This window comes from Malus domestica, chromosome 08 (assembly GCF_042453785.1).
Source record: "Malus domestica chromosome 08, GDT2T_hap1".
Taxonomy (NCBI): domain Eukaryota; kingdom Viridiplantae; phylum Streptophyta; class Magnoliopsida; order Rosales; family Rosaceae; genus Malus; species Malus domestica.
The window spans coordinates 5,022,031-5,045,773 of NC_091668.1; the positions used below are offsets into that span (position 1 = coordinate 5,022,031).

Consider the following 23,743-nt stretch of genomic DNA (forward strand, 5'->3'; position numbering starts at 1 on the left):
CCAGTTTCGAACATAACACTTCTCACTTACAAGTGATGAGGAACACTACCAAACTGTAGTACTAAGGGGGTTGTAGTCAAACTAAGATTTTAAAGGATTTGATTTTAAAAGTGATAGATTTGATAGGATTTAGGAGGATTAAAGACTCCTACAAAATTCATATGGATTGTAAAGAATTTGAATGGATTGTGGTGGAAGGATTTGAAATCCTAGGATGTGTGGTTGGATTCTTTTTAGTTTTAGTTATACATACTTTTTGCTCTCAAATCCCACAAAATCCACAACTTATTGAAATCCTCCAAAATCTTAATTTTTTTAATACACTTAGATTTGGATGGATTCTAAAATCCTTTAAATCTTTTAATTGACTACACCTAGATTTGAATGGATTCTGTTTGTACCATACTTAGGGCATTTGTATTTAGATCTCATATAAATACTCGGGGGACTCAAATGTAATTATGTAATAAATGAAGGGGCAAATATGTAATACGTGAGGAGCCCTTATTCTATAAAATGACCCCTCACTCTCTTCATTAAGGGAGGCCAATTCTTGAGCCCCCTCACCATCTCAAAGCCTCACTCTCACATTACAGAGGCTCTCTCCCTCACAATCCTCTCAGAGAAATACAATATCAGTGTGGACGTAGCCCAAACATTGGGGTGAACCACGATACATCTTGTGTTCTTTACTTTCTTGCAGATTCACGATCAGATTTACGTTGTTCCAAGACCTCCGGTTTTGTGCATCAACATTTGGCGCCGTATGTGGGAAACGATACGAAAAGTTGTGTCGGTTCTCTTTCATTTTTTTCACCTCCACCGTGAATCTGCAAAATCACAAAAAATCAAACCCACGAAATTTCCTTCATGAGTCTTTGACTGCACCTAACCACCAAACACCGCAACTCCTATAACCCCAACACAAGTAGCGCAGAAAGAAACAAAGAAACAAAAGGAGGAAGAATGAGTTTCCAAGATCTCGAGGCTGGTTCTTCTCCCCAACAGCATCACCAAAGCCTCCGCGACCCGGACTCCGTTGTCCGATCCCTCTTCTGCCATGTCACTAAGCCCCCTTTCTTTCGGCTCTTTTCTGAAGCCGTTAAATCGACATGCTTTTCATGAAGCAGGATCCGAACACGCAGATCGGGTCGGCCCTCTGCCTAGCGTTGGGTCACGGAGCTTTGAGGAGCTTGGTTCCTTGCCTCGTCGGTTTCCTGGGCAGCGAGTACCGTATCGATGGGGCGTCTGTGCCGTGGGAAGAGTACAGTGCGAAGCTCAGATCTCTCTCTCTCTCTCTCTCTCTCCTCATCCTCCCCTTCTTCTTCGTCTTCGTTGTCACTGATTCCACGTTCTTCGCATTCCCGAGAGACCCAAGCTTTCAGTGGCCGCACCAGAGAGCTCCTCGTTTGGATGTTGTCTGCAAAAGTGACAGTGAGGGCCTCCGGTACCAAGCGTGTGAGCCAGTGTTAGAAGTTGGCACGTGCGAACCAAACCATCAACTGAATACGATTGTAGAAGGAGCTGGAGCAGCTGGCGAAAGAGATAATAATCATGATCACCAGAGGATGAGTAAATGGGCTATGCTCGACCGCCTGGTTACTTCTCATGACCTTGTAAATGATCAAGATTCGTCGTCCAAAGGAGCAGCTTATAAGGATGCAAATGCACCCTTTTCTGTCAACTAAATTAGAGTAAATTGTACAAATGGTCCCTCAACTTTAATCAAATTGGAGCAATGGTCCCTCAACTAAAAATCCATTATCTTTGGTCCCTCAACTTATCAAAACGTGCAGCTATGGTCCCTCAACTAAAAATCCATTACCATTGGTCCCTGAACTTTAATTCAAGTGGAGAAATGGTCCTTTAACTTTAACCCAATTGTAACAATAGTCCTTCCAATATAACTCGTTTTGACAAATTTTTTGACATAGTTGACGAAAAGAACCATAATTATACACTTTGATGAGTTAAGGGACCCTAATTATATAAATGGTTATTCCAATATAGCTTATTTTGACAATATTTTGACAAAATTGATGAAAAGGACTATAGCTACACATTTTGATAAGTTGAGGGACCAATGGTAATGAATTTTTAATTGAGGGACCATTGCTCCAATTTGATTAAAGTTGAGGGACCATTTGTACAATTTACTCACTAAATTAACCCACAACACCTCTCGTTGCGTGGAGAGATGGATTTTTAGGGCTATAAAAAATAATATGGATTAGAGCTTGGCTCGAGATCCGTGGCCAAGTCCAGAAAGAGAAAGCAGGATTACCGAGTTGAATTGGAGTCATTGGCGGTCAGGTTAAAGGAGGAAAACAAGCAGCTTTTGAAAGAACAGGCTGAGATGACTCAGACAAGACTTAAGCAGGGGTGTGTTTGCTGAATCTTACCAGTGGACGATATGGACGGTATGGGTGTGTTTGCTGTAAAGGCTTTGTTACGCACGACACAGGTCCTCATGGTCGAGGCAGTCGCCGACCCAGATCTCATCTCCTGCGAATACCACAAGAAAAGTACAAGCGGAGATAAGATTCTTTTCTTATTATTAATTCTATTATCATTCCTTGTCTGCCATCTGCAAAAGGGAAAAGAAAAAAAAGAAACAGAAACAAAAGCAGAAAAACAAAAGCAAAAGCAGAAAGCAAAAGAAGATAAAAAATAATAAAATAAATAAAAAGCAGACATAATTGCGGTGGTGATGGCATTATGAGCGTGACCCATTGAGCAGAGGGTCGGATTTATTTTTGAATGATGCGATTTATTTTTCTTATCTTTCGAAGACATCTGTATAAACCCCATCAGAGGGTAATAAAAAAAATAAAAAAAAAGGGCAAGCCCAAAATAATGGGCTAGAATGTTATGTGGAGGGCGAATGCCCATATGCCCAAAAGAGACAAGCCCTATGGCTCCAAATTTATTCGGCACCCAGCTGGCAGCCACTATTATCACCAACCAGGTGATCAAAAGTACGCCTAGTACTCCAAAATTATTCGGCACCCTGCCTCTATTATCATCAACCAGGTGATCAAAAGTACGTCCAGTACTACAAAAAATTATTCGGCAGCATGCCGCTATTATCACCAACCAGGTGATCAAAAGTACGCCCAGTACTCCAAAATTATTCGGCAGCCTGCCGCTATTATCACCAACCAGGTACGCCCAGTACTCCAAAATTATTCGGCACCATGCCGCTATTATCACCAACCAGGTGATCAAAAGTACGTCTAGTACTCCAAAATTATACATGAGCATCACTCATGTCAATCATACATAAACATTCATAACCATCATTCATGTCAACATTCATGAGCATCACTCATGTCAACATTCATGAGCATCACTCATGTCAACATTCATGAGCATCACTCATGTCAACATCCATGAGCATCACTTATGTCAATCAACATAAACATTCATGAGCATCACTCATGTCAATCAGCTTCGAAAGCTTCATTTACAAAAGCTCCAGCTTCAAAGCTTCACTTGCAAAGCTTCACCAACAAAACTTCAGTGCAGGGTATACAAATACCGCCTCCGAACAACCGCCACTTCGGCCCATACATGGATTCAATTTGAAGTCTCCAACCAACATACTCTATTGACTGAAGACTTGGGGGACTACACTATGTACCATATATTGGGCCTCATAAAAAATACTTGGGGGACTTAGACCATTATTTATGTATTGAGGAACGAACTCTTATTTTATAAAAGGGACTTCCTCACTTTCATTAGAGAGCACCCACTATTCATGTATTGAGGAACGAGCCTTTATTCTATAAAAGGGACTCCCTCACCATCATTAGAGAACATCGCCGCCAGCTGAGCAACCGCCTCGCCGCCAGCATCAACTTTAGCCCATCATTTATGTATTGAGGAGCGAGCCTTTATTCTATAAAAGGGACTCTCTCACCATCATTAGAGAGCAACCACCTCGCCGCGAGCATCAACTCTTAGCCCATCACTTATGTATTGAGAAGCGAGTCCTTATTCTATAAAAGGGACTCCCTCACCTTCAACGCCACAAGCCGAGCCAACCAAAGCAACATAAGCCACAAATCGAGCAGCCTCGTAACATGTGCTACTTTTAGTTGAGCATCATTTCAGATTAAGCACCGCTTCATATCGAGCATCAGTTCAAGACAACATCTAGTTACTTCGGCCCACACATGGACTGAATTTCAAGTCTCCAGCCAAAAGACTCTCTTGACTGAAAACTTAGGGGACTACTATTTGTACCATACTTAAGACCTCCGTATTTAGATCTCGTATAAATACTCGGGGGACTCAAATGTAATTATGTTATAAATGAATGGGCAAATATGTAATAAGTGAGGAGCCCTTATTCTATAAAATGACCCCTCACTCTCCTCATTAAGGGAGGCCAATTCTTGAGCCTCATCACCCTCTTAAAGCCTCACTCTCACATTAAAGAGGCTCTCTCCCTCACAATCCTCTCAAAGAAATACAATATCAGTGTGGACGTAGCCCAAACATTGGGGTGAACCACGATACATCTTGTGTTCTGTACTTTCCTGCAGATTCACGGTCAGATTTATGTTGTTCCAAGATCTCCGGTTTTGTGCATCAATAGATTCTAAAATCCTTTAAAATCTTTTAATTGACTACACTAGGATTTTAAAGTCTTTTAAAATCCTCTCAAATCCGAGTTTGACTACATCCCCATAAGTGTAAAGAAAAGTTATAATTAGAGATCTATTGCTTATGTTATATACTAGGTCCATTTATATGTGGATATTATTATGAAAGTATTTATTTAAAATCTCATTATTTATCATAGATTGAAAAAACAATTCCTCATTTGTTTTTAATAAAAGTGATATGACTAGAGAAATCGAATACAAGATATTCGTACGCCAGTAAATGCTCTTAACCACTAACCTTTCATGATATTTTTCCACATAACAGAAAAAACATTGGAGTTATGTAGTATTGTGACAATGATACAGTTTCGAGGCCACCAAACCTAGGTGTTTTTATGCTACATAATACTAATTTGTATTCACGGTGATAAACTTAAAAATATTTAACTTACTACTAAGAGTTAGTTTGGTATTGCTGTGTTTTAAAAATAAAAATAAAAAATGTTTCTACTGTGTTGTGAAAATAAACAGCTATAAAATAAAGTTGTTGAGTGTTTGATAAACTTTTTTTATGTAAAAGTGTTTTTAATAAAAATAAATAAATAGTGTCTGAGAGTTCGGTAAACTTTTATATAAATTACTTTGAATATGTTAAATGACTAAAAATGATATGGTATTTAATGTGATAATAATTGTTAAAGACAATAATATAGGGGTAAAAATTGTAATTTTGTAAAACGAGTATATTTGCCATTTGAAAATTTCATTACATGAGCACTGATTACTATGCTTTGAAGAAGAAAAAACATTTTTTTAGAAGCACTATAGATCCTGCTTCTGCTTTTCTATGTTTTTCTACAGTCATTGACAACATTTTTTTAAACAAGCTTTTTGCTTTACCAAACACATTTAATGTTCCAGATTTTTTAATAAGCTGCTTTTTTTAAAGTACCACAATCCCAAACCTACCCTAAAGGAAAGAAGCAAAGGTTTACACCCAAAACGCAATGTGATGAAAAGAAAAACCCTAACCACCAGAGCAATCCGCCACTTGCAAGTTGCATGGTTCTTAACCAGCAAACCATGGTTAGCCACAAAAACTAGATGTTCTTTATGCTCCATAATACTAATTTGTATTCACGGTGATAAGCTAAAGACGATTTAACTTACTACTTCATGAACCAAATTAAAGAGAAGAAGAGAAGGTTTAATCCCGAAAAGCAATGGGATGAAGAAAAAATACCCTAAACACCGGAGCAAATTGTCACTTGCAGATTGCATGAACCTTGACCATCAAACCACGAAAATGAATTAATTATTATACCTCGCTCTTATTATTCTGTTTTATTTTACACACTTTTATTTACCCAACAAAAAGAAGAAAATTACACAATTGAAGGTCATAGCTCTCCTTTCATCCAATGCTTGCAATAGCAACTCAAACAACTTTCAAGAAAAATTACAGATTTTAGTACAAAACGTGACAACAAAAACAAAATGGCTGGAATGTTGAACATTGACTGTATTTCTTGATATAATCTGTCATAACAGAAGAAAGAAATATAAATATCGAGTCACGAAATTCGCTATGCGTGGAAGTACAGGATATGTAATGCTCCCCTCTCGACATTCTCCGAACCATTCTCAGGGAACCAAGATTTGATGATGCTTTGTGATGAAGGAGGAGTTTCTATAGGCCACTTATCGACTAGCTTAAACCCGAATTTGGATGCAGCTGAAAGTATGGAAGGCTCATCTACCCGACGGAAAATATGACAAAGGATTAGGGCCGGTTTGAAATCCCCAGCGGTGCTTCTGTCCGATGAAATTAACTCCTTTGCAGTTTGAAATAAGGGCAAGGTTGCTTCAGCTACATAAGTGACGTCTGTGCCGAGGATGATATCAAAACCTTGAGAATTAGCTTCCTTGATGGCTTCTATATGATCTCTATTTCCCCACACTAATCTTCTTGTAATCAGTTTGTCCAGAAATGGCGGTCTAAGATTCGACTTGACATTTTGCATCAGTAGGTCAAGTGCTTTTGAGTCACCATCAGTCGCAAACACAAGGTCAGCAGATCTAGCGGCAACCATAGAGCAAATGCCCCCGGAGCCACACCCCAACTCCAACACCTTTTTCCCGCTGACAATAGTTGGATTTCTGGTTAAAACAGAAGCCATGAACCGAGCTGATTCCCACAACATTAAACCAGTTGATTTGCAAGTGTGTTGATACACTTTGGATAACACTTCAATCTTGCAAGTCCAATCACCTAGCTCTAGCTCAATTACCTAAGAGCAAGAATGCCTTAAATGAGTCGAGCCACAACCTAATCACAACCTAATAAAAGCTCTATTTCTGCAAACAATTATGAAAATTTAAGCATATTTGTAGAAGGAAAAAAGACGAAATTTTACCTCGTTGTCATTGGAAGGTAAGACACCAAACATGTCCACCGCCACACCGTCGGAAATGTCAACATCCAAATCATTCACAGGTTTCTTCAAGATATTCTCATTGACCTCTAGCTCGCTTTTCTCTTGACCAAGATCACCTACTTTGGTTGCTGCTTCCGTTTTGGTAGAGGACTTTGTATTGTCTGAAAGGCGGAATACGGCTTGAACCCAACGTCTGAAATAAAAAAACAAGAATTACAATTTGATCAGAGAAGATTAATTAATAGAACAAAAACCTGAAGGAAGAGCAGGATTTAATCAAAGTGACAATCCTCATCCACATACAGGACACAACCTACGAGTGAAAATAGGATCGTTTACCGATTCATAACCAACTCCCTTGACCGGTTCTCAACTTGTTTGCAGCACAAATCAAGTTCTTCGACATCAAAACCATTATCTTTAAATAAGCTTGTCAAGAACTCATTAGCAAAGTAGAAAGCACGCTGAAATATAATAAGGGATCACAATCAAGCTTGAGAACGGAGAAAAAACTAGCTCAACGTACAAGCATGTGCAAGAAAACCTTACAGTGCCATCACCCCTGACATAAAAGTTTTCACTTATCTTTTGGTCCTTGCATTTCAGTCTTTCCTGTCCATTACCAATACAGTTACAAGTAAACTTCCGTATCTTATAACCATCTTTTAAAAGTAAAAAAAAAAAAAAAAGGACACAATCAATCAATAATAAGGATGAATTTCAAAATACACGCATATTGGAGAGGAACCTGAGCAAGGTCACCAGTAGCATAGTCACGAAACAGCACACAACCATTTGGCTGGGAAAAAGGAATCCACAAATTTCATCACCTATGAAGAGGCATACACTAATTCCGTAAAAAGAGCTGCTTGAAATAAAAGTTTGTTAGAACCATCAGTTACCTTGAGAACTTTCTTAATATTCTTCAGTAACAGAGGCATCTTCTCTGGAGACACTGCAGATAACACAAAAATCTACTTAAACAAGTCAGCAACTTTACTAAGTAAAAAAGTTCACTCGTCAAATTTAACCACTGGGGAAAGTTGCTCAATATGTTCAATTCATATACCATGGTTACAATATCCACGGACGATGAAGAAATCTGCTTGCTTAGATCATCAATGGTAGGATCACAAACAAATGCGCTAACACGGGTATCTGTGAAGTCTTTATGCGTCTGCAATAAAACTTGTCATGCATCACTTGTCATGGCTATTCAGTACCAACCACCAACCTAAACTGAATTTACTATTTTTCGTCTACTTGCATTTTGTTGGTCAAACATATTCAATCAAATATCCTTTGCCATGGAATCAGCAACTAAATGTAGAAGAAAACCATACCTTAACCAAGTTAATAGCATTTGTTGAAAAATCGCATGCATGGACAAAAACATCTGCATACATCGTTACCAGTGGGAAAATAGTGTTTCCAGTTCCACAGCCAACCTGTACATTGAAAACAGTAATCAATAATCCAATACGTAACGTCCTTCCAGGAAAATGGTCAGAGATCCTCTATATAGAAACGTAGAATAGATCACCGCACTTAACAAACTAAGATAAATACTTTGCCACAAAAGAGAAGTAAATTATACTTCTTCCAAATCAAGTTGAGGCATATATGTGACATAATGCCACAAAATCTCTACTGATACAGAGATATTAGACAACAACAGTAACATGCATGACCGGCACACTAATTTACCTCTAAAATAACTTTCCGCCCAGCGCCCTGATAGTCAAAAAGATAAAAAATATAAAAACAAAAGTTAAAATCTTATGCAACTGTTGGATGGATATGAAACTACAAAACCAAAAACCTACACATATATCTCCATCATAATTCCTCACTCACCGAGAAATATTTGCCCCACTCCTTGTCCAGGTAGTGCCGATCTTTAAAGAACTGATTAAAGAAATTCGCAGTTAGTTATTTCGCACCAGGCAAAATCAGAATTCGGATATGGGCACCAGATATTGGCACACAGAAGAATGCGACAGAGCCTAATTTCGGGGGCCGGCAACCACAGAAGTAGCTATGGTGAAACTTACTAACCAAATAAGTAATTGAAAACACACCTTGTCTTGATGCCGCTTGTAAAACACATCCCAGTACTTCTTGGCATCTTTTTCATACTTTTCTGCAAAAAAGGCGTTTATGATCAAATGTAAGCACCAGTGAAGCTACAAAGGCGCAAGGTTTCTTTCTCCTTTTCATCGAATTTGTGAATTGGGATTTTAGGTTTTTGATTGTTGATCGTCTATGACATGAATTAGCTGCAAATTTCGATACTTTTACGAAAATGTGATGATGGGTTGTTCTTGTTTTGACTGTTTTGATGCAAACTCGATGATAGGTTGTGCTGGTTTCTGATGCATTTTTTTTGAATTAGCTGAAATTATTTTTTATTTGTATTTCACAAATTTAACTCCGCCGTGTAAGTTTATCTTACATTGCCGGTCCCAAGCCCGGATAAAAGAGGAGGGGGAGGGCGTCAGGTAGTCGACAACCGGCACTCCATGATCACGTCGAATCCTTATGAAAATGAATCCAGAACGAAATCGCGCTAAAGCTAGGGCGTCACCCGTAAGTGGCGCGCTGTGTGGCCCGAGCACAGTGATAAGTGAGCAAGGGTCGCTGTATCTCCATCGGCACCCGGATGCAGTGTTAAATGAGCAAGGGGGCTATAGAAACTTCTTTTCGAACGACTCCACTCAAAGTTGTTTGGGAGCATATGCTCCTATCAACTTTACACAGGACACACAAAAGAAGTACTTTGATCCTATTAGACGGGGAAGGGTGAAGAAGCTAGGACAGAAGGGTAGAGTTCAAGAGAGCAAAATGCGTTTAGGAACGTGGAATATAGGAACCTTGACGGGAAAATCTATGGAAGTAGTAGAAGTTATGGTGAGGAGAAGGATAAATATTATGTGCCTACAAGAAACTAAGTGGGTTGGTCGTAAGGCAAAGGATCTAGAAAACTCAGGGTTTAAACTATGGTATTCGGGCACAAATAGAACGAGAAACGGTGTTGACATCATCGTGGACAAGACCTTGACACAAGATGTTGTAGATGTCAAGAGGGTAGGAGATAGAATCATGGCAATCAAGATTGTAATAGGACAAGAACTTATCAATGTGATTAGTGCGTACGCACCTCAAGTAGGGTTGGATACGAGTTCGAAGGAGAAATTTTGGAAAGACCTTGGAGACTTGGTGCAAGGAATTGCTCAGACGGAGAAGTTATTTATAGGAGGAGATTTAAATTGACACGTGGGCAGGGAGACAGGCAACTATGGAGGTTTTCATGGTGGCCATGGTTTTGGGGAGAGAAACGAGGATGGGGAAGCTATCTTGGATTTTGCAATGGCATATGATCTCTTCTTAGCCAACACCTTCTTTAAGAAGAGAGAAGAACATATGATCACCTACAAGAGTGGGTCGTCAAAAACACAAATAGAATTTCTTCTAATGAGGAAAGGGGATCGTATAACTTGTAAGGATTGCAAAGTTATACCAGGAGAGAGCGTGGCTAATCAACATCGCTTGTTGGTGATGGATGTACATATCAAAAGAGTGAGAAAAAAGAACAAGACTTGGAAGTGCCCAAGGACTAGATGGTGGAATCTAAAAGAAGAAAAACAAGCCATTTTCAAAGAGAAAGTAATCACCCAGTGTGTGGGATAGAGAGGGGGAGGCTAACCAAATGTGGGATTCCATGCCTAGTTGTATCCGAAAAGTAGCAAAAGAGGTATTAGGAGAGTCCAAGGGCTTTGCCCCACACCAAAAGGAATCTTGGTGGTGGAATGAGGAGGTACAAACAAAGGTGAAGGCTAAGAAGGAATGTTGTAAAGCCTTATACAAGAATAGGACCGATGAAAATGGTGAAAGGTATAGAAAAGCGAAGCAAGAGGCGAAGAAAACTGTGAGAGAAGCTAAGTTAGCGGCTTATGACGATATGTATAAGCGACTAGATACCAAAGAAGGAGAGTTGGATATCTATAAACTAGCTAGAGCAAGGGAAAAGAAGACAAGGGACCTAAACCAAGTAAGGTGCATCAAGGATGAGGATGGAAAGGTTCTTGCTACAGAGAACGTAGTTAAAGACAGATGGAAAGGTTATTTTCATAATCTTTTCAATGAAGGACATGAAAGGAGTGCTTCTTTAGGGGAGTTGAGTAACTCAGAAGAGTGTAGAAACTACTCTTTTTATCGTAGAATCCGAAAGGAAGAAGTGGTTGTAGCTTTGAAGAAGATGAAGCATAGAAATAGAAAAGCAGTAGGCCCAGACGATATACCAATCGAAGTGTGGAAAGTTTTGGAAGAGACAGGTATAACATGGCTCACTGACCTTTTCAATAGGATTTTGAAAACGAAGAAGATGCCAAATGAGTGGCGAATGAGCACTTTGGTGCCTATCTACAAGAATAAGGGCGATGTACAAAATTGCATGAACTATAGGGGTATTAAGCTAATGAGTCATACAATGAAGCTTTGGGAGAGAGTCATTGAGCATAGATTGAGGCAAGAGACACGAGTTTCGGACAACCAATTCGGGTTCATGCCAGGGCGCTCAACCATGGAGGCAATCTATCTCTTACGAAGATTGATGGAAAGATATAGAGATGGGAAAAAGGATTTACACATGGTCTTTATAGATTTGGAAAAAGCGTATGATAGGGTCCCAAGAGACATTCTTTGGAGGATTTTAGAGAAGAAAGGAATACGAGTAGCATATATCCAAGCTATACAGGATATGTATGAAGGAGCAAAGACTGCCGTAAGAACTCATGAAGGACAAACCGAAAGCTTTCCCATAACTGTAGGATTACATCAAGGCTCATCCTTAAGTCCTTACCTTTTTGCGTTGGTAATGGATGAGTTAACAGGACATATTCAAGATGATATTCCTTGGTGTATGCTTTTCGCAGACGATATAGTGTTGATAGATGAAACTCAGGAAGGGGTAAATGCAAAGCTTAACCTTTGGAGAGAAGTGTTGGAATCTAAAGGTCTTCGCCTAAGCCGATCAAAGACAGAATATATGGAGTGCAGGTTCAGTGCAAATGGAGGCCAAAACGAGTTAGGGGTGAGGATCGGAGATCAAGAAATACCAAAGAGCGACCGTTTTCGTTACCTAGGATCTATCTTGCAAAAGAACGGAGAATTAGATGGAGATCTCAACCATAGAATACAAGTTGGATGGATGAAGTGGAAGAGTGCATCCGGCGTGTTGTGTGACAGCAGTATGCCACTGAAGCTCAAGGGAAAATTTTATAGGACGGCAATAAGGCCGGCAATGCTGTATGGCACAGAATGTTGGGCGGTGAAGCATCAACACGTACACAAAATGGGTGTAGCGGAGATGAGGATGCTTCGTTGGATGTGTGGGCACACGAGAAAGGATAAGATTAGGAATGAGGATATCCGGGGTAAAGTAGGAGTAGCCGAAATTGAAGGAAAGATGAGAGAAAATCGGTTACGGTGGTTTGGACATGTGCAAAGAAGGCCTACTGACGCTCCGATTAGAAGATGCGACTATGAGACAGAGGTTCAGGGCCGAAGGGGTAGAGGAAGACCTAGGAAAACTTTGGAAGAGACCCTAAGAAAAGACTTAGAGTACTTGGATCTAACGGAGGACATGACACAGGACAGAACACAATGGCGTTCTAAAATTCATATAGCCGATCCCACTCAGTGACTTGGATTTTCCAAGTCTCCAACCGAGAAGTTTTCCTCACTCGGGAAATTAAGGGAACACTACCTCAACCTACATGCTCTACTCACAAAGCTTCAACATACAAGCTTCAACAAAAGAAAATTCAAAAAACTTAGCAAAGAAGGCTTTGGTGTATTTAACACAATACGTTGAAATGAAGGAAAGCTTATTTATTGATATCCCCGATAAGTTACAAATATGTACATATACTTGAGTCAAAATAAACAAACAAGAGAGACTCTTCACAAAGGTTGCTTAGGAGAAGTCTCAGCAGTCGGTAGAGCCCCAGAAAGAGAAGGCACCGGAGGGGGATCATTCGAAGCCTCAGTACTGGACAAAACCCTAGAAGGAGGAGGCATCAGAGGTTGATCATTTGAAGCTTCATTACGCGGTATAGCCCCAGAAGACGAAGGCAATAAATGCCTTTGGAACAAACCCACAAATCTCTGATGATCAAGTAAAACCTGACCATCAGATTCTTTCATCTGGTCAAGCTTCCTCTTCATGTTTGTAGCATAGTCATGTGCGAGCCGGTGCAACTGTTTATTCTCATGCTTGAGCCCTCTAATCTCCTGTTTGAGACTCATCACTTCAGCCGCCAATGATTCAACTTGACGGGTTCGAGCAAATAGGCGTTGGGCCATATTAGACACAGAACCTGCACACTGAACACTGAGAGCCAGAGAATCCTTAACAGCCAACTCATCAGACCGTTTGGAAAGTAGTCTGTTACCTTTGGGAGTGAGAAGGTTCCTGGCCACTACCGCAGCGGTCATATCATTCTTCATCACGGAATCCCCAACGGTAAGAGGACCAGTAGAGGAGACGAAGGATGGGCGCCATATGTTGTCTGGAGAAGGCGGGGCTGCCTCTTCAACAAGGTTCAAGTCAAAACGACGGTCGGAGGGGCCAGACATTTTCAAAGGTGTTGAAGAGAGAAGAGGTCGGACAAATCAAGATCTTAGAAGTGCAAGAACGAAGCTTCTACTGGTGGATATTCAAGTGTGCTTTGGAACTTAATGTCAGCCCCTATAAAAATCTGCACTCGACGAAGCTTCAGAAATCGAAGAGGCGCCTGCTCAGAAATCGAAGAGGCGTTTGCTTTCTCAAAAGCTAGGCTGCTCAGAGACCACGAGGGTCGATCTCAGAAATCGAAGAGGCGTTTGCTTTCTCAAAAGCTGGGCTGCTCAAAGACCACGAAGGCCGATCTCAGAAATCGAAGAGGCTTGCTTTCTCAAAAGCTGGGCTGCTAAGAGACCACGAGGGCCGATCCCAGAAATCGAAGAGGCACCTACTTTTCCAGCCTTGTCAGCACCTGTCACACACACACTCAGCTTTGCGGAAATTATGGGCATTCTGTCGAAGATTTCTGACGAAGTAGAAAACACATGAATCGTACTGTTCAATCACCCACTTCCCACACGCAACAGTAACTCATGGGTACCACAGATAACTTTGCCAAAGTTCTCTGACAAAGTTGAGATACGTGAAGCTTGCAGCTCCCGCTACATCACTTTGACCAAGAAGGGTAAAAGAATTGCAAAGAAACAACACTAACAAAGTTTAGACACATAAATTTTGAAGGTCTAGCTACCATATTATTACCCACAAGGGTAAAGGAACAGTACCACTGCTGGATAATTGAAAAGTCCCGGTGTGTCAACCTCTGTGCTTCGTGGCAAGGTAGACTAGCAAACATACCCAACCTTTACTCACATTCGAGAAAACACTCCCAACATGATTGCTTGCTCCAAAATCGAAGAGGCACCGCCCTCCGAATCTCGAGAGCCAGACTCCCAACATGATTACTTTCTCAAAAATCGAAGAGAGGGTAAAGGAACAGTACCACTGTTGGATAATTGGAAAGTCCCTGTGTGTCAACCTTTGTGCTTCGTGGCAAGGTAGACTAGCAAACATGCCCAACCTTTACTCACATTCGAGAAAACACTCCCAACAAGATTGCTTGCTCCAAAATCGAAGAGGCACCGCCCTCCGAATCTCGAGAGCCAGACTCCCAACATGATTACTTTCTCAAAAATCGAAGAGAGGGTAAATGAACAGTACCACTGCTGGATAATTGGAAAGTCCCTGTGTGTCAACCTCTGTGCTTCGTGGCAAGGTAGACTAGCAAACATGCCCAACCTTTACTCACATTCGAGAAAACACTCCCAACAAGATTGCTTGCTCCAAAATCGAAGAGGCACCGCCCTCCGAATCTCGAGAGCCAGACTCCCAACATGATTACTTTCTCAAAAATCAAAGAGACACCGCTCTCCGAATCTCGAGAGCCAGACCCCCAGCAGGATTGCTTTCTCAAAAATCGAAGAGGCATCGTTCTCCGAATCTCGAGAGCCAGATCCCCGACAGGATTGCTTGTTCGAAAACCGAAGAGGCACCACTTTCCCAACTTCAAGAGCTGGATCTCCTTGGATAAAGCTTGTCTGTAATCTTCACACGCAACATCAGCTTTCCAGATACCACAGACCACTTTTTCAAAGTGCTCTGACAAAGTTAAAACATGTGAAGCTGGCAGCTCCCACTACCGTGCTATAACCAAGCAGGGTAAAGGAATAGCATTATTACTTGATGTTAGGGAGACTCCTATATATGTCGACCTCCATCCCTAACAGACAGGCAGACCTGCAAAAATGCTCGACCCTTTCTCTTATCTGAGAGGGCACTCCCAACGAAGCCTTTCGAAATATTCAGTTTTCTTTCCCCCCGATAATACCTCTGTAAACAAGCTATACTAGAGCAAGAATATTTCATATCATCAGGGTTAAAAGCAAGAGTATCTCATATCATGCTTTTTCCCTGTCTTTTCTTTTGGCCTTGTTCTTACCTGCAAGACAATGAGAAAGAGAGCAATTAGTCAGCACTTGGAATCAAACTGACTGCCTGGAACCCCTTACCTGATTACTTACCTGGCATTGCTCTCGAGTACTCATCTTCAACATCTTATGCTTCCAGGGAAGATACCGCATCTGCCTGAGGAACAGATAGGGCAAGTGAGAATGATACAAGGAAGCATGTGGAGACAAGCGTAACAGCACACGTGCCGATACATCCACTACTCTGTCAAAAGCAAAAGTATCCCATATCAGCAGGGTCGAACGTACTCTAGATTTGATGGACTTGTTTTAACCCTCAAATTCTTCAGTCGGCCTTATACTCTGGAGGAAACTAGAAAACCCTCCAGCCCGGTTTAAGAATAAGCCTATGGAAAGTTACTTCTTAAAAAGCAAAAGTATCCCATATCATCTCTTCTCATTTTTCTTCTCTTTATCCTTCATGCTGCCTGCAAGATAGGGAGAATGTGAACAATCAGCCAGAGCTCTAATTGCTTACCTTGTCTGTCACCTCTTTCAGCAGATCCCCTAGCCCGGCGACTTGGGGGACTCCTACTACATGGTTTGTATCACGCTTGACCAAGCCTGAAACTACAAGTAAGCTTCAAGTGAAATTGATACATTACTTTGTGCATCTCCACCAGTTACAGATACCACCCCTAGATGGAGGAAGAGTACTTCCAAAGAAGATGCCACATCTACCTATGAGACAGATAAGGCAAGTCAAGACGATACCACACTCCGGTACTTAGAAGTTTCGTGGTAACGAGATCATTCTCCCACAATATTTCCTAATGTCATTTGTACTAAATCATTCACTTGTACTCACTAAAGGAGAGCTTGAATCTATGTACTTGTGTAAACCCTTCACAATTAATGAGAACTCTATTCCGTGGACGTAGCCAATCTGGGTAAACCACGTACATCTTGTGTTTGCTTTCCTATCTCTGTCCATTTATATACTTATCCACACTAATGACCGGAGCAATCTAGCGAAGATCACAAAAAGTGACCGTTTTCGCTACCTAGGATCTATCTTGCAAGAGAACGGAGAATTAGATGGAGATCTCAACCATAAAATACAAGCTGGATGGATGAAGTGTAAGAATGCATCCGGCGTGTTGTGTGACCGTCGTAAGCCACTGAAGCTCAAGGAAAAATTTTATAGGACGGCAATAAGGCCAGCGATGTTGTATGGCACAGAATGTTGGGCGGTGAAGCATCAACATGTACACAAAATGGGTGTAGCGGAGATGAGGATGCTTCGTGGGATGTATGGGCACACGATAAAGGATAAGATTGGGAATGAGGATATCCGAGGTAACGTAGGAGTAGCCAAAATTGAAGGAAATATGAGAGAAAATCGGTTCCGGTGGTTTGGACATGTGCAAAGAAGGCCTACTGACGCTCCGGTTCGAAAATGTGACTACGGGACAGAAGTTCAGGGCCGAAGGGGTAGAGGAAGACCTAGGAAAACTTTGGAAGAGACCCTAAGAAAAGACTTGAGTACTTGGATCTAACGGAGGACATGACACAAAACCGAGCGCAATGGCGTTCTAGGATTCATATAGCCGACCCCACTTAGTGGGAAAAGGCTTTGTTGTTATTATTGTATTTCACAAATTTGAGGAATTAAGCTTAAAAGAACCATAATTTGGCAGTGCGCTTATTAGAAAGGACAGAACGGGTTTCTAATAATCCCCTTTTCTCTTTTGCTTTCAGATTACTTCCATTTTAGGTCCCCATTATGGCATTATCACACTTTTTTAGTAACGCTTTCGGATTACTCAGATTACTTAAAATGAACTTACATGTGGAGAGCGTTTTCCGCTATGAATATTGTCAAAACCCCACTGCGTAACAAAATGGGAGATCAATGGTTGAGTGAGTAGCTTGGATGTTTACATTGAGACAGATGTTTTTGCTTTTATTGATAATGACCATATGCGACGTGAAACCTCGACGGCAACAATTGTAACAAATTATAAATAACATTAATTTTGTCTACTATCTAAAAGGATTTGGTTGTTAAATTTTTCTAAAACCTTTTAACCTTTCAAAACTTTGCCGCTTTCCGCCACTGAATGTAAGATATATCGAGAGAGAGAGAGAGAAAGAGTACCTCTCCAGAAAGAAGAGAGAGTATCAGAGGTGGAGTAAATCTGCAGCCTTGGGGCTGCTTGCTCTTGCTCCGAAACTACTTTGACAGTGGGCGCCATAACCTCCAAAGCTTCTTAGCCGAATCCGAAAACAAAAATACGAAATTCAGCAACAAAAACGATTTCTCAAAATAAAGCTGAAATTTGAAAACAGAGCGATTCTGCTACTGAATTATCAGCTTAAATTAATCGATTTATGAACTTGTGAAAAAAAAAAAAAATTAACTTGAATCGGATTTTTGGTTTGGAAACGAAGGAGAGTCGTACCTGTTGAAGTTCGAGGTGCAGGAGACGACTGGACGAGAAAGTGGGAGAGAGTTGACTGCTGCGGGTGCCGTGTAGTGTAGATTGTAATTAGGGTTTTGGCTCAGTGCTTCCTTTTATGCGCCGTTTATTTTGGGTATATTTCAACAAAATTTCTATTTAGGGTTAACAACTTTTCTCTCTTAACTTTTCTCTCTTAGTCAGTTCGTTTAACCGTATTGGTTTTTTCCATTTTACCCCTGCATTTGACTGCTGTCATGATGACTCACAATCAGTGTTTGAAATATTCATTTTCGTCAACGTATTTGAAAAATCAAGGATCGATACGAAATGATGAGATGAAATTTAAATATCATTTTCTATCGGTGAGATATAAGAAAATTAATGAATACCCAGTGCATTGCAAATTTTCATAATTTTCATGATTTGTCAAAGCCAATCGATATCAATTTCGATATAGATATATTCATTGATATTTCCACCTATATCGATATTTTAAACGGTCATCACAACTTCTCCAATCATCAAAACAAATTAATAGCAAATTTATGAGACTTCTTTTCTTCGACACATTTCACATCTTTTGTAAAATAGCTAAACTTAAAACACAGTAATCAAAATAGATTTTCAAAATAAATTGACAAAAGGGTTTCTAACCTTTCTTTTATTTTCATTCATTTTTCATTCGAAAGTGGTTTATGCACACAACGTTTTTCTCATGCGTAACTCTGTTTATTTCTAACATTTAAATTGAATAAATAAAAAACAATTGATAGACAAACTGGTGCGAAATTAGAAAATGGGGGTGCATAAGTCATTCATATTCTTATTGAGTCTAACTTTTTTGTTTTCAAAATTAAACAATAAGTAATTCGCAATATTTATTTATTACATAAATAAATTATTTTCAAATTAAATACCGAACGATCCTTATATTTTTCTTTTGTTTTTAGTATAAAAGAATAAATCCGTTGTCCTGACGAACTGGACTAACAATAATTTCATATGATTATATAGAAAGAAAAATGAGTGCGAAAGTGTAGCGTTATATCGGATGGTACACAAAATTAGTATGAAACTGTTATTAATTTGCTGCTGGTTTTCTACAATCAAACTGTTTCTCTTCTCTATCATATAACATCTGCAATTCCGATATAACATCTTTGAGCCAAATAATTACAACCAAAATATTAGAGCCAATATTCAAAATTATAAAACCGAAAAATAAAAAATAAAAAATAAAAAATGATGACCTACACAATCGAAACATGGAAGCTACAAGGAGTGTTCTATTTGCTTCACAGATCAGTGAGTCTCTTCCTCCGTTTGCAAAGTGGGGCTTTTCGGTTCCCTTTCATCAGAGTTGGTATTATCGGTTTCTTCAACAACAGGCGATACGCCATTTTCCACCGGAGGCACATCGCCGTTCTCAGTTACGCTCTTTTCACTTTCATTTTCATTTCCGTCTCCATCACCAACAGGTTTCGGGAGTCCTCTTGATGGAGTGGCGACTGTCAATAGGCGGCCAATCCCGTCATATAAATTCTTTGCATCCATTATTAAAGTAGCTCCACCAGGGTAACAGCGGCCAAAGCATGTTGCACAATGTGGGAAAGTGACCTACAAATGTATTTGTAAGATATAGAGGATGTCAATGTCGTCTATAGATGCAAAAAATATCAGACAATATGTAGCCCGGGTTTGTTTATATTATACCTCAATAAATGCTCGACAAAGTGAGAGGAAAAGTCCAGACTCATGTTCTTTCAGCATCCGATTTGTGTTGTACCTCAGTAAAGAATCAGAAACAGCCTGCAACCCCTTGATTAACTCTTGAGCAAGCACATGCTTCAAGCTTATTGGGGCACACGGGCGGAGGTCATTCATCGCTGCAGAAACACCTAAAGCCACAAGAAAGAGATATATGCATAAATGCCTGAAGAAAAAAAAAAACGCAGAAATCGGCCATTCTCTGGAGTATTATGCAATCACTGGACCTACTAACACTTTATTTTTAAGAGCAACCATGAAATATATGTCTTACAATTCAGTTATGCGGTTTATATAAGTAAACATGGGACCTACTTTCCTTCTTCCAAATGTCACATAGGAAGGGATAGAAAGAATATTATTTAGTAACCATATCAATGATATTAGACCATCGATCATTATTTTGTTTACTAAAGTAGGCAACTAAAAATGAACAAAGCACACAAGATGAGAATTTCGGTGGGGAAAAGGGCAATTCCTCAGTAAACATAGAAGATTTTAGCTGAGAAGCTTAAGCAACACTTACCATTAACAAAGACAGCAAGAGGTGGATGTTCCATAAGATAAGATGGTGGGGTTACATCATCCTGATTTTCATCACCATGACTATTCGATGAAAAGCCAACTACTGGTAGTGGAACCCAACGATGTGAATCCAAGACCACCTGGATTTAAGCATGATGTCAACCATCTGCATTTTTAATCATAGAAACACTGAATTCAAATCATCATTTATCCATTCACCTCAAAATTCTCAACTGCTGCGCTCATGTTTTTTGAGAATAAGTTGAGAACTGCCCTGGAAAAATAACCAAGGTCAACATTCACAATGAAGAAAACATAGGGTATATAGTAGTCAAGATAAAAGGGGAATAAGATCTGTACTCTTCAAACAGTGATGGCAGCAATCCCCGAAAATCTAGCCCAACCCAACCAAGTCCCATAGCACAATACTGTCAACAAAAAAAGTAACAAGATCAAAATAAACGAACAGAGCTTCTATTACTCTTAAATTTCAATGATATTTAAAGGAGTAGCATGACCAATTTACGACTGAAGCTTTGGTTTTTTATCATATGTAAAAAGGGGACGAGTATCATTTTAAACGAGAAGTTCAAATGAATGGTGATATATCTTGCAAATCATGGACTATTAAAGAAGCAACTGTATTCAGGCATTTATCTCCAGTTTATAGCTTGATGCCAGCATGTGCAGAACGATAATAAATATAACATTGGACGCTCACCATGCATTGATCCAAGATATTTGATAGAGATCCGCCTTCAGTTATCTTTGGAAGCAGAATTTTAAGAGTCTTAAGGTGTGAAGTAATTATATGCATAGCCCAACTGAAAAGAAGACCACCATCATAATTTTCTTCACTGCCTGATGTATCATCAGCAAATATTGCTCTATATTGGTTAACAACATCAAAAAGATGCATTCTATGACAATTTATCATCCCCTTCAGGTATTCGTAAGCATTTCTCTGGTCCAAATCCTCCAGAATTCCAGTAAGCCATGCCTCCCGACATCTCAAAAACTAAAGCACAGAAAATTAAGGTCAGATACAAGAAAGCCTAGATTTCCAGAGAGAATTACTCAATGAAAGATGTCATTTGAAACGTTACGAATTTCTTACCTGTAAACGCATTTCATATTCACTAAATACTCCTATTCTACGTAAATATCCAATAATGCGGAGACATTCAGGTAACTGCAATACACAAAGATACACCCACAATGAAAAAAATTATCAAATTCTGCAATCAATGTAATAAAAAATCATGTTGCACTGCTTGACACGTATGTTCATGGCATTACACAATACCTGAATATTTGAACGAAGTTTCTGAAGAAGCTGAGAAAGAAGAGACTGAGTGGTCTGCCTGACTTCTGCAGCCAAAGCCTGAATAACAGGCAATCTTACAGAAGAAGGAAAACAAAATAAGTCAAAGAACAAAGCGAGCCTCAGTGCATCGCCTTTCACAAAATTGAAATTGGAACGTTACTATCAACTGACAAGGAGAACAAGGAGGCAAGACTCACTTGGGGTGCATGGTCGAAAGCTTGCAAGCAAATGCTTCTAAGTCAAGAGCTTCATCGTAATTTCCATTCCTCACACATCTGCGTAAGAACCGGAATGAATTAAGCATACAGGACTTATCCAATGGCATAATCAGCTGCAGTAAGAAATACAACATTCCGAAAAATCATGCTTGGCTACCATCAAACAATCCCATTCAGTTCAAATTCACTACTGATGAAACCAATTCACTAGAATGAGAACAACGACATTTTTCTATCCAATCGCTCGAGAAACATAAGAAAGCATTGTTTCGGGGTTTTTTGGGTTCGCAAACTAAATCCAAATCAGATTGATGGGTAATGTAGCAAGGATTTATACTACATACAGTAGTGATACAATTCAAACCAATGATTTTAAACAATATTTCAAACACATACGTATCCATAAGCTGAGGAATTTCAAGTAAGTCGAGCAATGTACTGTGATTAGCTAGCAACGTCTGGTTCAATTTCCTCTTTTCCAAAATCTGCTCCGCGGATTCAACAAACTCGGTGCACCCACTCATCAACTTCGGCGTCTCCTCCAGCTACCAAAACCCAAAATTTCAAGTCAGCTTTTAAAAAATGCATCATAAAATTCAAATTAATTAATTAATTAACCAGAAATTAGAGTTAATTAATTATTACCAGAGACGCGAGATGTTTGTCAATGGAGGACACTTCGTTTCGAATTGAGACCAATGCATCGGAAGCGGCAATGAACGCTCGGTAATTGGCCACCGCCACCTCCTGCATTTGCCGCTGTATTCGCTCCGCATCGACCCGAAGAAGCTCCGGTTCCTGAAAACCCGACCCGATAAAAAGAAACCAATTTAAGTTCGATTAACCAAACGAACGAACAATGAGAGAGGCGGGGGGGGGGGGAAGAGGGAGGACCTTGTGGAGGCGATCGAGGGTGAAGGAAAGGAGCTCGGAGACGTAAGGTTGCTGGGAGGCGGAGGCCAAGGGGAGGAGGCTAGCCACCGCGGAGGAGTCGTCGGCGGCATTTTCGGACTCCATCATCTGGTGGTGGAGCTCCGAATTGAGTGGAGGTTTTCGGATCTCGGACCCTCCGGTTAGGGGTTTGGGATGTGTCGGAGGGAAATGCAGATTTGCAGATCTGCTGCTGCTGCTTTGGAGTTCGTTGCTCACTTTCGATGGGGCAGTTGTCCTGTCGTTTGATTTGCCGCGATTCGGATCTGGATCCAACTATTTTCTGGGTTTATTGGGCCTCTATGGGCCCAATCTAAGAGGTGATTCTATGGTTTTTTTCCATTTTTTTCTTTTTATTTTCCAGTATTTAAAACAAATAAAAAATAAAATAAAATGCCATTTTTCAGTTTCATTTTAAAGTGATACAGAGTATGACTGAGTTTCTTTTATTTTATTTCTGCTTGAGAAATTTGTAATTGTAACGATTACACATTTCTATAATGTTATCAATTCACGTGTTATAACATGAGTTGATTGATAATAACGTGACAATATAAATCACTAGAAAACTTCTCTAGTTTCTGAATAGATTTTCATATCGATTTATACATGATTATTGTATGTTTAAAGCTAGTGCGGTAACCCATTTTTTACCCTAATTTTTGGTAATTTTATACTTGATCAGGCGTTGGACATGTTATTTTTGAGTAATTTCAGGTTGCTGGGGCTGTATGCCCCTCTGCAAACACAAGTTCGGATCCTCATTTTTATTATTTAGATTATATTAACGTATCGCTCGAAGTAAAAACATGTTACAAATCACATATTAATTATCGTCGAAAGTAGTACATAAAAAGATCAAGTAACAAACAAAATCAAATACAAGTAGGAGTAGGATTGTGTATATACATCACCCAAGATTTGG

At 39.9% G+C, this 23,743-nt stretch overlaps 2 protein-coding genes across 7 annotated transcripts; both read right to left on the minus strand.

Annotated features, from left to right (window-relative positions):
• Positions 1-5,902: 5,902 nt before the first annotated feature.
• On the minus strand, positions 5,903-18,232 carry LOC103440865 (uncharacterized). Of its 5 annotated transcripts, none has more exons than XM_029106770.2 (13): positions 18,052-18,232; positions 17,748-17,855; positions 9,136-9,197; positions 8,912-8,962; positions 8,762-8,788; positions 8,398-8,502; positions 8,124-8,231; positions 7,957-8,028; positions 7,803-7,853; positions 7,604-7,666; positions 7,394-7,518; positions 7,034-7,247; positions 5,903-6,907 (listed from the first exon to the last, which is right to left on the minus strand). In XM_029106770.2, the coding sequence occupies exons 2-13, from the start codon at positions 17,842-17,844 to the stop codon at positions 6,203-6,205; spliced, it is 1,680 nt and encodes a 559-aa protein (XP_028962603.2). In that variant the 5' UTR covers positions 17,845-17,855; positions 18,052-18,232; the 3' UTR covers positions 5,903-6,202. The 5 variants fall into 5 exon arrangements, with proteins under 5 accessions (XP_028962603.2, XP_070682757.1, XP_028962604.2 ...); XM_070826656.1 differs by having other exon boundaries at positions 7,788-7,853; positions 18,052-18,231; XM_029106771.2 differs by having other exon boundaries at positions 17,748-17,858; positions 18,052-18,194.
• Positions 18,233-19,103: 871 nt separating this feature from the next.
• On the minus strand, positions 19,104-23,101 carry LOC103428705 (conserved oligomeric Golgi complex subunit 8-like). Of its 2 annotated transcripts, XM_070826655.1 has the most exons (12): positions 22,783-23,101; positions 22,534-22,686; positions 22,285-22,433; positions 21,868-21,945; positions 21,650-21,743; positions 21,461-21,535; positions 21,065-21,361; positions 20,704-20,771; positions 20,563-20,617; positions 20,345-20,483; positions 19,765-19,949; positions 19,104-19,668 (listed from the first exon to the last, which is right to left on the minus strand). In XM_070826655.1, exons 1-12 carry the CDS (start codon positions 22,906-22,908, stop codon positions 19,354-19,356), a joined length of 1,734 nt encoding a protein of 577 aa, XP_070682756.1. In that variant the 5' UTR covers positions 22,909-23,101; the 3' UTR covers positions 19,104-19,353. The 2 variants fall into 2 exon arrangements, with proteins under 2 accessions (XP_070682756.1, XP_028962605.2); XM_029106772.2 differs by lacking the exon at positions 19,104-19,668 and having other exon boundaries at positions 19,759-19,949; positions 22,783-23,064.
• Between the last annotated feature and the right edge of the window lie 642 nt (positions 23,102-23,743).

Coding starts and splice junctions, on each gene's coding strand:
- LOC103440865 (XM_070826656.1), bottom strand. CDS start 17,844: ATGGCGCCCACTGTCAAAGTAGTTTCGGAGCAAGAGCAAGCAGCCCCA. Junction 8,232..8,397: donor ATGCTATTAACTTGGTTAAG/GTATGGTTTTCT, acceptor GTTTTATTGCAG/ACGCATAAAGACTTCACAGA. Junction 7,667..7,787: donor CTCAGGTTCCTCTCCAATAT/GCGTGTATTTTG, acceptor GGTAATGGACAG/GAAAGACTGAAATGCAAGGA.
- LOC103428705 (XM_070826655.1), bottom strand. CDS start 22,908: ATGATGGAGTCCGAAAATGCCGCCGACGACTCCTCCGCGGTGGCTAGC. Junction 22,687..22,782: donor CCCTCGATCGCCTCCACAAG/GTCCTCCCTCTT, acceptor TCGGGTTTTCAG/GAACCGGAGCTTCTTCGGGT. Junction 20,772..21,064: donor ATATCTTGGATCAATGCATG/GTGAGCGTCCAA, acceptor TTTTGTTGACAG/TATTGTGCTATGGGACTTGG.